Raw genomic sequence first — 14468 nt, forward strand, 5'->3', positions numbered from 1 at the left:
CTTCTCAGAATAATATTGTTAAATGCATAAAATAAAACACATAGAATTACAAAAAAAATTATGTTGAAATATAATTATCAAAATATATATTAAAAAACACAAGTTCAGTTTCCTCTTTTTAGAATCTATGGGAGCCTCCATCCCTGCTTCATCTTTATAATTTGGTCTTCAATCTTTGTTTTTACATATGGCTAATAAATTCATACTTTCAAAAACAAGAAGAAAAATGCTTAGAATGTATTCATTCATTAGCTAATACAAAAATAACTTTGGAAGACTGAGGCAAGAGGGAGAGAGATGAAGGAAAAGGGGAAGACAATTCTAGAATTGCCTTCCAAAGGATAAAAGCAAGGGAATCTTTCTCCTGGAAAACAATACAGTATTTTATACATTAAAAAATCTCATTCTAATAGGAAATGTTGAAATATGTGGTCAGGATTGATTGTGCATTATTTGGGAGGTTGTCTAAGAGTTTTTAAAACCTTTTAAGGAAAAAAAGGTTTTATTTTCATCCAAGCTGTTCTCTTACAAACAGTGATAATTATGTCTCCTGCTTCTCTCCCTACCCTGGGAAAAAGAAAAGTTAGCATATACTGACTGTCTGGCTTACATAACATTCTATAGAGAAACCTTGAAAACATGACTCTTACCCAGAACCTAAATACAGTATGGCCTAATCTAACCACCTGTAATCTTAGTAAGTTACACGTATTCACAGCTATATTTTTCTCTCTGTTGATGTAATAACCTGTGTAGGAAGACAAACACAAAACCAAAAGTAACCTGCAGGTGAAGAATTTAGATATGGGGGAGGGCAAGGCCAAGATAGAAAAAGTTTCATTATTACCAGCTGAAAATATAGGACAATTACAATAATCCTGTCAATTCTGTAAAGGTCCTTCAGTCATGGATTTTTAGTGTGAAATGTGACTTTAGGACTCACTTTTGTTTCTGGATCTATACATATCCTGCTGGTGTTTGGCATATAACGGAGAGAAAAAGTAGGTTTTAAATCCTAGGTAAAGTGTGTGTGTGTTTACATACATACACAAATACTTTAAATTTCAGGTCTTCATTCTGTGTAACCTATCTTAAATTTGGCATGCCTCTATTATATCTAAAGATGAGGATATGAGAAAACATCAGCAAATAAGGAATAATTATCATAAAATTCACTAATTAAAAGATATGATTATACTTCTATTGTCAAATATAACCATGTATTTAATCTTAGGTCATTAATACATATTCTTAAACCTAACCCTTTCCCCAATTTCCCTATTTCTGTTAAAGACCATTTTCCCAGTTACCCCTCTTGTAGCACTGTATTCATTCTAAATGCCTCGCTTTCCCTCATGACACATTTCCAATCAGTTGTCTAGTCTTATTGGCTTTACCTCCTCAATATCACTTATATCCATCTCCTTTTCTCCACCTACACAACAACCCCCCCCCCACCAGTTCAAGCACTCATTACCTCTTTCGGTTACTATTCCAATAACCTCCTAATTGGTTTCCATGCCTGACATCTTTTCCTCTATAATCCATCTACCATATATTTGCCAAAGTGATGTTCCTAATGCACGGTCTAAAAAAGTAATACATTGCTCCAAAAACTCCAGTGGCTCCCTGTTGCCTCTAGAATCAAATATAGATTCTTCTGGCATTTGGAAAGCCCTTCTCAATCTGGCTCCAACCTACCTTTCCAGGCTTATTATAAATTATTCTCCTTTGTGTCTTCTATGATCCAGCAAAATTCACTTTATTGCTGTTTCACATGCATGTCTTTCCATTCCCCATCTTTAGTCCTTTTCATAGGCTGTTGTCCACTATGCTTGAAATATCTACCCTTCTTGCCTCCCTCACTTAGAATTCTTAGATTTTTTCCAAAGCTTAAAAATGCCACTTCTTTCATGAGGGATTCCTTCATACTCTAGTTACTAGAGCCTCCTGTACTCCTCCCTCCGATTCATTTGTATTTCCCTTGTACATATTCTGTAATTAGGAGCACATATACTAAAAGAGAATGCAAACTTATTGAGGACTGATCCTTGTTTCATTTTTGTCCTCGTATCTATGGCTTACCACAATGTCTGAAACATACATAATACGTATGTATGTATTGATCGATTAATTCCTGTGAGATGACTAAATTTCAGAAGCACGTGTGACTTACACACATTTTTATTTCTTGTCATGGGCCCACAATAAGTCAATGCTTTGTTAATATTGACTGAGGTTTCAGAAAGGTGTAGCACTAGCCAAAAAACAAACAAAGAAAAAAACCCTATCAAACTGATTTGCTGTTTAGCTGTTATTATGACTACAGCTGCAAATAAATCTAGTGAGTTAATACATAAACAGTCATTAAATTCAATCAATTTTGGAAATATTTATTAAAGTCTCTATCATGTGCAAAGCCATTTTGCTATGGAGCTATGATGATAAATTAGTCTCTTTGTTTAGAGCTTATAATCTACTAAGGAAGTATTGTACCCAAATAATTAATATGCAAAATAGAGTATAGAAATTACATATGAAAGGGTCAGAGTATTCTTTGAATTCAGAGGAGGGATATGTCATTTCTATTAGGGAAGGTCAAGGAAGAAATGATGTTTGAGCCAGGACTCGGAGGATGAACAGGACTCTAGCAGTCAGATGTAAGAGATAGAGAAAGTGAAGGGGGAAGGGGATTCTATGTGTAGCTAACAGGTAAAAGAAAGGCATCACTAGGCTAGTCAGGACAAGTAAAATGTCTGTTTTGGCTAGAGTGTAGTATATTTGCTGTAAAGTAGTGGGGTAAGGCTAGACAGGTTTATGGGGGTCAGATTATCTTTTCTAGAAATGCCAGATTGAGGAGTCTGAACTTTACTCATTTGGCAATGGAAAACCACTAAAGAATTTTGAGCAGTAGTATGATTTAATGGTAGGTGTGTGTTAAGGATATTACTTTGGCAGGAGTGTTGAGAACTACAAGTGGAAAGAAAAGATGAAGCTATTATAATTGACCAAGCAAAAGTCTGTGAGCCAGAATGCTGACAATGGAAGGCTGGGAACAAATACCAGAGACGCCAAGAAAGTAGAATCTAAAAGATTCACTGACTGATTAGCTATGGGAATGAAAAAAAGAGAAAAGCTTAAAGATGAAAAGGAAGTTTCACATCTGGCTAACATTAAAAGAAACAGGGAGGTCTGGATGACGGGATACTTTTGGAAAAATGACTAATTTGGTGGCATAGCTAGTTGACTATGTCCAAGAAGTAGTTGAAGATGTTGATCTGGGGGTCAGGGAAAAAAAGAGTAGAGAGTTCGACTTCAGAGTCATGTGTACAGAGGTGAAATTTGAAACCATGAAAGTGGATGATAGGACAGGAATAGAAGAAAGGAAAGATGTTTGCTTAGAGCTGATGTGGGAAATGCCTAAATTAAAATGACAGGAAAAGGACCAGTGAAGGAAACAGAGGAGTGATGAGTATTCACATAAGTACTATATAGTGTCTCTGAAGCCATGAGATTAGGCAGAGATGTGATGTGCTAGTAAATGGCTTCGGTGTATCTAGTAAATGTTTAACAATTGACTCTCTGTTGCAAATACGATTTAAAATGTAATTTGTGTTATTCATATTTTCTCCTTTCCTTTCTTAAGACAAGACACTCAAAAATAAATCAAGCCCTGCTTTATAGAATTTGCTAATTTGCAAGATATAGATACACCGAAAATTTAATAATTGGCTTTTGGTGTAATTCAAGCTGGTACCAGTACACCCCCGAGAGAAGGTGTCAGAGAATAGATGATCAACAGTATGCAGAGAATGAAGATTGGAGAAAGAGGAGGACAATTAGGAGGTCATTGATGACTCTTTAAATGACAGTTTCAGTTGAGTAGTGGGAGAAAAGCCAAATTGTAAATGCCTGAGGAGTTGACAGTTGGTGAAAAAATTAAGACTTTGAATTTAGACTCTTGAGGTTCAAGCAAAGAAATGTAAGAAGAAAGAAGAGAGAGATGAGGCAGTACTTGAAGAAGTATATAGGATCAAGGGAAATTAATATATTGTATACACATGAACATGCACATATTAGTCAGAAAGACCTGGGTTCAAATCTCACCTCTGACACTTACCATCTGGGTGATCCTGAGCAAGTTACTTAAGCTCTCTGGACTTCAGGTAACTCTCTAGGACTTACCTACTAAGTCATAGATGGGTTGGATCTGCATGGTGGAGGGAGTTCCACCACAAAGAATTCTTCACACTGGTGGTAATTCATAAAGCATGACTTCAGGACAGGGGAAATTTGAACCTCTTCTTAGACAGAGGGCAGTTGCTTTACAGATGACTTTTCAAGAACATATTTATTGTCTAAAAATGAAACACATCCATAATCTTCCACTGTGTTAGACTCTTTAGTCTTATCCCTTTGGAGTAACTCCCTAGGATAGCTCTTCTACTTTCATTCATTTAGTTATTACTTATATGAAGATGATTTCCAAATCTACACCTCTAACTTGGGCAGGTTCCCCTCTTTCCTTTTCTCTTTGTATTTTATTCATGGATTTTCCATATCAGTTTGTATATAACCACATAGGTGTGCACTTTGAATGCTTTTAAATCATCTTTGTATATTATAATATAATAATAATATTAACTTCAGATTTTTAGATCTTTTAATAACCAGCAATATAGTTGGTTAACAATAATATTAACTCCAGATTTTTAGATATTTTAATAACCAACAATTCCCTGAGAGAGGTAGCTGGAGTATAGCGATTCTGATTTTGCATATGAGGAAGCCCTTAGTTGTGAATAACCAGATACGGCAGAGCTAATAAAGCAGATCATAGATCAAGTGCCAGAAGGAATCTTAGAGATTGTCTCGTCTAGTGCTGTTGAACTCAAATAGAAAAGTAGCTTCTGATCCATACAGAAGGATCCTTTCAGGCCATATATTCACTTAGCTTGAAAATATAGTGTTATCTATGTTTTATTGTACTTTTATTTATTTTGTTAAATATTTCCCTATTACATTTTAATCTTTTTCCAGCAGTAGAGAATACATGGGTTTGGCTGTGTTTGATGCCACCGATCTAGTCCAACTCCTTCATTTTGCAAATTATGAAAGGGAAGTCCCAAGAAGCAAAGTGATTATCTAAAGTCTCACAGATTGTCAATCAAAGCCAGAATGTGATGCTAGACCATCTGACTCCAAAGGCAGCATTTTTCCTATTGCATCATAATTCTCTTCATGCTCTTACTAAACTATCTGCTCCTTGAAGGGAGTGATTGAGTCTTCTCTTTCCTCATAGCTCACTACACCTTCTGGTATGATGCTTCCCATCCAATAGACACTCAAACCTTATTGTACAATAATGGCTAAGTGAAGACTGTGAATTTCCCATCACCATCAGTTTTTTTAAAATAATAGTTCAGTTGTTTTTGTCCGACTCTTCATGACCCCATTTGGTGTTTTCTTGGTAAAGATGCTGGAGTAGTTTTGCCATTTCCTTTTCCAGCTCCTTTTGCAAATGAGGAAACCGAGGCAAACAGGGTTAAATGACTTTCTCAGTGTCACACAGCTACTTAGTGTCTGAAGCTATATTTGAATGCGGGAAGATGTCTTCCTGACTCCAGGCCTGGTATTCTCTTCACTGTGCCGCCTGACTGCCCCTTTTAAAAATAAAACTGTTATAAATTGTAAGAACTTTGAGACTTTCTGAAATATCACACTTTGGACTTAGGTTCAGTAATGACTCTATTGTTAAAGTTTGTTTCTCTTTTACACCTTATCACAATCTATTTTTGAGTATAATTGGTTATGTTCTAAATTAATGATCATTATTCACATAGAGGTATAAAAAACAGACTTGATGGACTTGTTAAAAAAGATTTTACTTTCTAGCATTTAAACTTCTGTGTAGTTTGCAACTTTTGTATTTAAGCTCTATAGTCATTTCTGACGTAGGGGAAGCTTTATTAAATTCATATTGGTTAAATATGTTAATTAATGTATATCAACACTGTGGTATTTATTTTATCCTATTCCCATGGTTTTAATAATTAGTTGATATCAAACATAACTTCTCATAAATTAATTATAAGAACTTTACATTATAAAGTATTGTTCTAAACTGTATATGATTCACATTAAAAAGTAAAACCTTAGGACTGATTTTTCATATGATTAGTAATTAATAATTCTTTAAAATATTCTCTATAATTCCTATGATCATGTATACTGACAAGTTTCTTTTTAAACTTGCAGCAAATAGTGGAAGCAATAAATGCAGGGATTATACCTTTAGGAAACACCTCCAATCAAATCAGTCACTGGGACTTGGGAAGTTCCTTCTTCTTTGCTGGCACTGTTATTACGACCATAGGTAGGAAATATCTTATGAATTTTTATTTTGGGAAAGTGGTGTGAGCTACAATGCATTTCTCTTTGAAAACTGTTTTCCCTCCAACAGTTGGTTTGCTTTGTTGGTCATAATGTCACACTTCAGAACAAAGTAGATTTCTGCAAGTCATATGGAAACCAAATTGTGGTAATAAATGAGAAAGAGAGGATTGCTTAAAATGAGGTAGTCCCCAAAAGAAAAAAAAAAGGAAAACTGCAATCTTAATGTAACATGAGAGCTGAGGCCTCAAGAAATCTGGGTCTTAGTTATTGTCTTACCTTTAAATTGGGAAAATCATTTATGCTTTGATCCCTGTCTTGTTGTTTTAATGCACAGATATGGAACCCATTTACACCATTTTGATTTTGTGCTATTTCCATATTTATGTTATAACTTTATGTTGTGTTTCAGCAGATATTGTCATCCTTTGTGTACTTGCATATTTTTTCATATTGTTGAATGATGTTTATGGTTTAAGCGATGAATTTTGAAAGTTGTAAATAGCCCAGGCATAAAAAAAATCTATATGTGTGTGAAGATAACAGAATGAGACTGAAAATTTATACTACTTTACTTTATTGCCTACTATAATGGCAAAAAACCTACTAAAATTGCATCTATCTTATTTTAAATCTTTCTAATGCATCTGTTTGGCTTCATCCCCGGTAATACCTCCTAAAGGAACTATATGGCATAGTGGATGTGGGAATGGGGTGGCTATCCACAAAACAGTCTGCATTTGTGCTTGTATTATTCATTCTGCCTACACCAAGTGTCTATATGTACACAGTCCTATAAAATGAATGGCCAGGGGACACAAGAGCATATGAAGCTAGTGCAAGCAGGGTACATACCTGTGGTGAGTAGGTACTGGGAATGCTCATGGTTGGGAAGGTTTTCCATGAGGAAGTGGTTTTGAAGCAAGACAAGAAAAGTAGTTTGCTGAAGAAGATGAAAATATTTCAGGGAGGAGGAATGATGTGTACAAATACACGGGGTTGAGAGTGAGGTAGTTTTGACAACCTGAGTAGATATTCTCGCCCCCTTCAAATAATTTGTCAAGGACTTCCCTCTGTAGGTCTAAATAGATGTGATCTCAGACTACAGCATCTCAGGGTAAGATTTAATGTTCTGATCTGACTATCCGAGGAATAGCAATACGATAAGGCCAAAGTCACAGTTCCACATCATTATTTTTAAATTAAACCTCTAAATTCCAGAGCAAAGTACAACAAACATTCACTAAGTACCTGCCATGTTCTAGGTACAGTGCTGGGTATAAGGGATATAAACCAAAAAGGAAACAGCCCCTGCCCTCAAGGACCTCTCTTCTACTAGATTGTCCAGATTACCTATTTTTCATCAACCAAGGCCTTGTTTTGTTTTCTGTGACTCACTTCACAGTTAAGATGCTACTGATGTATGAATTTCTGTTTGTGGAAGTTAGACTAAGTGGTGAATTAAGCTATTATTGTTATCATTATTTGTAATTTACCAATATAACTGTGCAATAGCAATTTTGGGACCCTCCTTTCCTGATTATTAAGTGGACTTAATTAAAATCCTTTTATTTTTTTGCTGGAGTGTTAAGAGTTATCCATTTTCTTTGATGCCTACCCACCTGTAGCCTCACAAATTTGCATTCCAGAACTTCAGGAAGATGTGACTCCCCACCCCACTTTTTGTAACCTTTGCAAATGACCTAATACTCATTCTGAGATAGTAATAATTTCTCTTAGGATCATTTTAAAATAATGATTTTGAAGTTTGCTAGAGTGTATACTCTGAAGTAATCTTATGTCACTGAATATCGTTACCAAGTAATTTACAATAACAGCTAGATAGCACAGTGATCAAAATGCTAGACGAGGAGTAGGTAAAAACCTTAGTGTGAATCTTGTCTCAGACACTCATTAGCTGTGTGGGCCTCTCATTTAACTATGTGCCTCAGTTTTCTTATCTCTAAAATGAGGATAATTCTAATGCCTTCCTCTCATGGTTATTATCAGGATCAAATGAGGTAATTGTAAACCGCTTAGTGCAGTAGCTTGCACACAGTCAGTACAATATTAATCTTGTCATTGTCAGGATAAAATGAAATAATATCCATAAAGTTCTTTGTAAACCCTAAAACACTGTACAAATGCTAGCTTATTATTGTCATCATCATCATTGTTATTATTTTAGTTATTAACTGTTTTATCATAGGTTTTGCTTTAGTGAAAATAGCACTGAGTTTTTGAGTCAGAAGACCTGGTTTCAAATCTTGCCTCTGTCTTGTCTACCTGTTTGATTGTGGACCTCAATTTCCTCATCTTTAAAATGAGGAGGTTAGACTCTGAGATCTGTTCTTGGTATACGAGCCTAGGAATAGGCATCTACCTCTGAGGGTCTTGACTGTATGTCAAGGAAAGCTGTCCCAAAGACAAATTACTCATGAGTAATGACATATATGAAAGACTGAGAGCTTAGATAAGTGGGCCTTGGCCAAGTAGCTTTCAGAAAAGATCATCTAAGAGATCAGGTATGTGTATGTTGGCCAAGTAGTACTCAGATCTTTAAGAACATTTGAAAGGCAGAGCCTTAAGGAGAGATATCAGAAGTGGAGTTTATATAGAGCCTCAAATCCTATGTCAAAGATTTCTTCTAGGATCCTCACATAGATACTGCACTTGTATCAACATGAAGAAAACTGGCACTGTATAGATTGAAAGAACATGCCTCGCATCCAGAAATGCCCAAGGGGACCTTGATAGCTTTCACACTTCTTGTACTCATTTTTCATCCAAAATCTGGGCAATCAGAATTCAGATCCTTCAGTACACTACAGTAGAACACACATGAGTTGTCGGTTGAATTTCACTGTAGACTTTTAATGATATGGCAGTAATGTTTACCATATAGCTATCCATTTAGAGAACATTCATTGCTAAATTTTAGAGAATGAATAGGAGAGTCTGATCTGTTATTCGACCATTAAAATTAGCCTCATGAATCTAACATATGAGCATGTATGTGTGTGTGTGTGTGTGTGTGTGTGTGTGTAGGGGAGTTAAAACACATGCTCAGAGAAGTTAATACAAATATTTAAAGACAAAGAGAGTATTAATAATTGTAGGGATTAGAAAAGGCTTTATTTAGGCACTAAGGCTGTGGTTTGAAGGAACAAAAGAATTCCATGAGTTAGAAATGAGGACGGATGCACATGAGACTTGAGAGATCACTTGTATATTGAGTTAGGAGATAGAATGACATATAAAGAAAACAAATAGGGCAATTTGACTGGAATGGAGACTACGAAAAGTAATAATATGAAATAAGAATGGAACGGTAGGTGGGAGCCATATTGTAGAGGGCTTTCAATACCAGTTTAAAGAGTTTGTGCTTGATTCTAGAGGTAATTGGAAAAAAGTAGAATAAAACTAAAGGAAATGCTACTTAGATTTTCTCCTTTGAAGTAATTTGTCTTCTTTTCATTATGAGTTCACGACAGTCTTTCTACCACTAGATCATACTAGATTGAAATATCTTAGTTTGCCTTAGCCATGAGCCAGGTCAAAAGTTAGGTGCCTGTGAAAATCTGGAAGAAAGGAAACCCTAATTTTCAACCATAATTATAGGTTAAATTTGGAGCTTAGACATTTTGACCATTTCCACTCTGAAAATAACTATTTATTGTTTGAATTACTTTGTGTCCGAAGGGAAAAAATCATCACAAGAGTGTGTGAGGATGGTTATTTTCTGCACAATGAAAATTCAAAAGGTCAGGTTATACCCCTTTTGACTACCACCAAATTGCTTTGAGAGAAAATTCTGTCCGTCACTACACAGACTTAATGTTGAAGTTCCACAGTATGTTTATAAACAGTCTGATTTCAAGAATCCCCAAACCTGTAAGGTTTGCAGACATATACTTCAATACATAAAAAATACACTATTATTACCAGCCTTACCTCCAAATTATAGCCATTGAATACAGTAGCTGATTATTTCCATTGCCCTTTGGAGTCTACAGGCAGCCAAGATCTCTCACTGTTTGAGATCAGTCTCTAGGTTTTAAGTGAATTAGTTCATTTTGGGTCAGTAACATCTTTCCTAATGAGATATTTTTTGAAATAGAAAGCCCTAAAGCATCCTCAGCTCTTTCTTAGAATTTTAATCACAGAATCAAAGAAATTTCAACATCGGAAAGGCCACCAGATTCCATATCGTCCAAACTATACCCGAAAAGTAATTCTTTCTACAACATACCCTATATGTGTCAAGTTGCTGAAGTTCTCTAATGAGACTGGAAACTTGTTGCTCCTTGAGGCAGCCCATTCCTAATTGTTGGGAAGTTTTTCTCCCCCTAAATTGAGCTTAAGTCTGCCTCTTTGGACCTTCCACTCAACTTTAGACAGTAATACAAAAAATAATTCAAGATACATTGTTATTTCTATTGGAATATAAACTCTTAAAGGCTTTATATTCATCATAGGTATATACCTGAAAGACACCTAAGAATTCATATAATTTATGCCCTTTATTTGATGGGTGAGGAAACCAAGGCCCAGTAAGGTTAAAATTGGTTATTAGGAAGTGAATTTTGAACACTGGTCATCTGACCCCAAATCCAACGCTCTCTTCGTTGTACTAGCTGCTCATTCAAATCTCAGCTGTACTGATTATTTTAGCGTTCTTATCAATTATATTACTAGGGAGAAGTGTAATTAGCTTTCATTTGCAATCAAATAAAAAAGATACTTTAGGATTTAGTTATTTTGTACTCTTAGGGAAATGCATGTAAAAGTCGTTGGAGTTTATTGCATGCTAGAAAGATGCTACATAAACACAACATATCATTATTAATCCTGTTAGGAATTAATAGTAGTCTGAGAAATAGTGGGCCTCCTGCACTATCTGTACTTCATTAGTTCTTTAAAAATACAACTTTAGAGAGTTTTGGAAAATAAGTTACAATGGTTTTTTTATAGAGTGGCTGGTACAGACAGTGCCTCATGGGGACATGCTAGACATGTAGTTACCCAAGGTTTTTTAGTCAGGTTATAGCTATTGGTCTCAGAAGAGTAAGAAAACTTTCCTATTAGGGAAAATGCCTAATGGGAATTTTGCTTACAAAGAATAGACCATCTTAAAATTTAAGGACTTGTTTCAGAGAAGCTCTTACCAAATACATCTGTGCACACATGTTGTATATTATGACACACAATTAATAGTACTATACCAGCACCAGGTGTTGTTTTTTTCCTTCTGGGATTTGAATTATTGTTTGGGGAATTCACAGAATCCCAGAACTCAGAGGGAACTCAGAAGCCATCTACAGTAGTCCAATGCATACCTGAACAAAAAGTCTACTGCATACCTGAACAAAAAACAAAAAAATATATTTATTGGGCTTCTTTACCATTTTTTGGAGTCCCAAACCCCTTTGATCATCCAGTGAAACCCATGGAACCCTTCTTAGAAGAATGTTTTTAAATGCATAAGATAAAATACATAGGAATTCAAGGGAAACTAATTATATTAAAATATAGTTGACAAAATATTTTTTAAAAAAATGTTCATAAACCCCAAAATAAGAACCATTGCTCTTAGCACAGTGCCTTGTCCATAGTAGAAATTTAATAAATCTTTATTAACTGACATTAATCTATTCAAGTAATCATTTAATCTTTGCTTGAAGACTTCTAATGAGGGGAAGCCACTACTGACTAACTCTTAAGACAGTCCATTCTACTTTCAGATAGCTGTAATTGTTAGGAAGGTTTTTCCTTAAATCAAACTTAAATTTTTCTCTGAATTATTGTTCCAAATTAGTTTGGCTTGAATCTGTCATCACTATGGCAGCCCTTCACATATTTGCAGAGCGTTCTGATGTTTCCCCAGGTCTTTTCTTTTTCAGGCAGAAGGTCACCAATTTGTTCAAACAGTCCTGATTGGGCATGAACATGAAGTCCCTCACCATCTTGGCTGCCATTTTCTCGATGCTATCCAGCTTATCAAAGACCTATTAATAATGTGTCTTTTAGAACTGAACACAATACTAAAGCTGTCATCTAACCAGGACAGTGTCCCGCAGCACTATTATCTCCCTCATCCTGGACGCTCTATCTCTTTTAACATAGTTTAAGATTTCATTAGCTTTCTTGGCTTCTCTATAATGGCAGCTGACAGCTATGAAGCTCTCATGTTTGCAAAGTGCTTTACAGATGTTATTTCATTTGGGCCTCAGAAAAACCTCATAGGTCAATTCAATAGGATTTTATTGTCTCCATTTTGAAGATAAAGTAACTGTAGGCCAAGGAAGTTGAGTTTCTTACCCATGATCCCACCGCTAACTTTTCACGGGGTAGAGGGCAGGTTTTTTTTTTTAACTGCACATCCAGCACTCTATCCACTAAGCTATGATGCCTTATAACACTATTAATTCATATTGAGTTTGAAGGCCAACCTGAGAATTTTTTTTTGCCAATGAAGAGCACCAAGTGTATTCCTCCCATCTTCTACTTATGGCATTGATTGCTTGAACTCAATCTTATTCAATTAGATCCAGTGTTCTCTTGACAAAGTCTTTTGGAATCCTGATTCTGTGATCCCATATAGCTTTTGCTCATATCCTTGTGTTACCTACAAATCTGATAACCATGTGATGCCATACTACTTTTGCCCGTTATTGATACAGATAATATGGTTTATAAGCTCAAGCATAGACTTCTAGAACACCCTCCTGGAGATCCCCTCCCAGGTGGACATTGATCCATTTAATGACTTCTTTGTGAGTCTGGTAATTCAATTAGTTCAGAATAGGCTTACTTGTGTTATTATTCAGCCTATGTTAGCATGAAAGATATATCCCTGAGGCATCCACCAGGAATCTCTTTGTAAGTTCACATTGAACCATTAATGACTGCTCTTCGGATCCAGTTTTTCAACCAGAACTATATGTAAAAACTTCTTAATATGTAAGAAGTGCTTTGTAAGCTGCAAGGGAAATTTAAATTGCTCTTATTGCATTGGCTTTTGGTGATGAAGAATTTAACTATAACTCAAAATAATATGAGCCAAAAGTCTTTATGATGTACCCCTTGTGTACCAGGAGTTACAAGGGTACTATGGTGGATTAATGTGAGTTTGTTTAAGAATTAATGAGTTCAGCCACTAACTGTTCCTGTTCCCAGGAAATTTGGGAACTTAACAACATGGAAGGATAACAATTAGTATTTCTGTGAATGGTTAAGCCATTCTAAATTTGAAGTATTAACATTAATAATTCAGGGACCATGAAATGGTCAAGCAGTTGACGAGACTGAGCAAATACAACACATTACTTCAAGAATTCAAAGAAAGTTAAGAGATTTTTCAGGAAGTGGCTGGACCAGACAATTTATCATCTAAGTTCTCTGAATACCTTCTTTGAAATCAATCTATTGATATTGGTGATCCCATGACTTATCACTGATGTGGAAATTTAAATTTTTAAATATTGTGCTAGATGGCTCAATGGATAGAGCTCTGGGCAGATTTCAATCACTCTGCAACCTAGTCATTGGGAGTTGATATGGCTGAAGAAATCATCACTCTGTATCTAGTTTAATAATAAATCTCTCTGAACTATAGCTAGGCAGACTAAACTGTGCATGACAAGTCTGTTCTTGAGGCTTTTATGACTTGGTAGAACCCTCCACAGCTTGAGCTCTGCTGCCTTAGCCTTTGAGAACCCAGGACCACATCCATACCACATTGAAGCTCCAGAGGTTTTGGTTGTTGTCTTGAAGCCTTAATAGGCTTTGTAACTCTAATAGATAACCCTCCTTATCATGAACTCTCCCAATCTTATCTCAGAGGTCAAGCAGGGGCAGGCATAGTTAGTATTAAGATGGAAGTCCATGTGGTAAGGCTGAGTAGCAAAGGCTTTTCTGTTAATGAATCAATGAGATGAAGTAGAAGGAGCACCAGGTTTGGAGTCAGAGGACCCAGGTTTAAGTGCCATTTCTGTCATCCTCTATGTGAGCTTTGGCATATGTCTTAACAATTAGGGGTCTTTCCTCATCTGTAGGATGAATGGGTTTAGAGT

The 14468-nt window shown here is 35.8% G+C and overlaps 1 protein-coding gene across 2 annotated transcripts in view; it reads left to right on the plus strand.

Annotated features, from left to right (window-relative positions):
* The window catches only part of KCNK2 (potassium two pore domain channel subfamily K member 2), a 222548-nt gene that overhangs the window by 77821 nt on the left and 130259 nt on the right, over positions 1-14468 (plus strand). For both annotated transcript variants that reach the window (XM_036756312.1, XM_036756313.1), the window contains exon 3: positions 6259-6376. In XM_036756312.1, the coding sequence (XP_036612207.1) occupies positions 6259-6376 (118 nt within the window). The remainder of the gene's footprint in view (positions 1-6258; positions 6377-14468) is intronic.

Source organism: Trichosurus vulpecula, chromosome 4 (genome assembly GCF_011100635.1).
Source record: "Trichosurus vulpecula isolate mTriVul1 chromosome 4, mTriVul1.pri, whole genome shotgun sequence".
Classification (NCBI taxonomy): Eukaryota; Metazoa; Chordata; class Mammalia; order Diprotodontia; family Phalangeridae; genus Trichosurus; species Trichosurus vulpecula.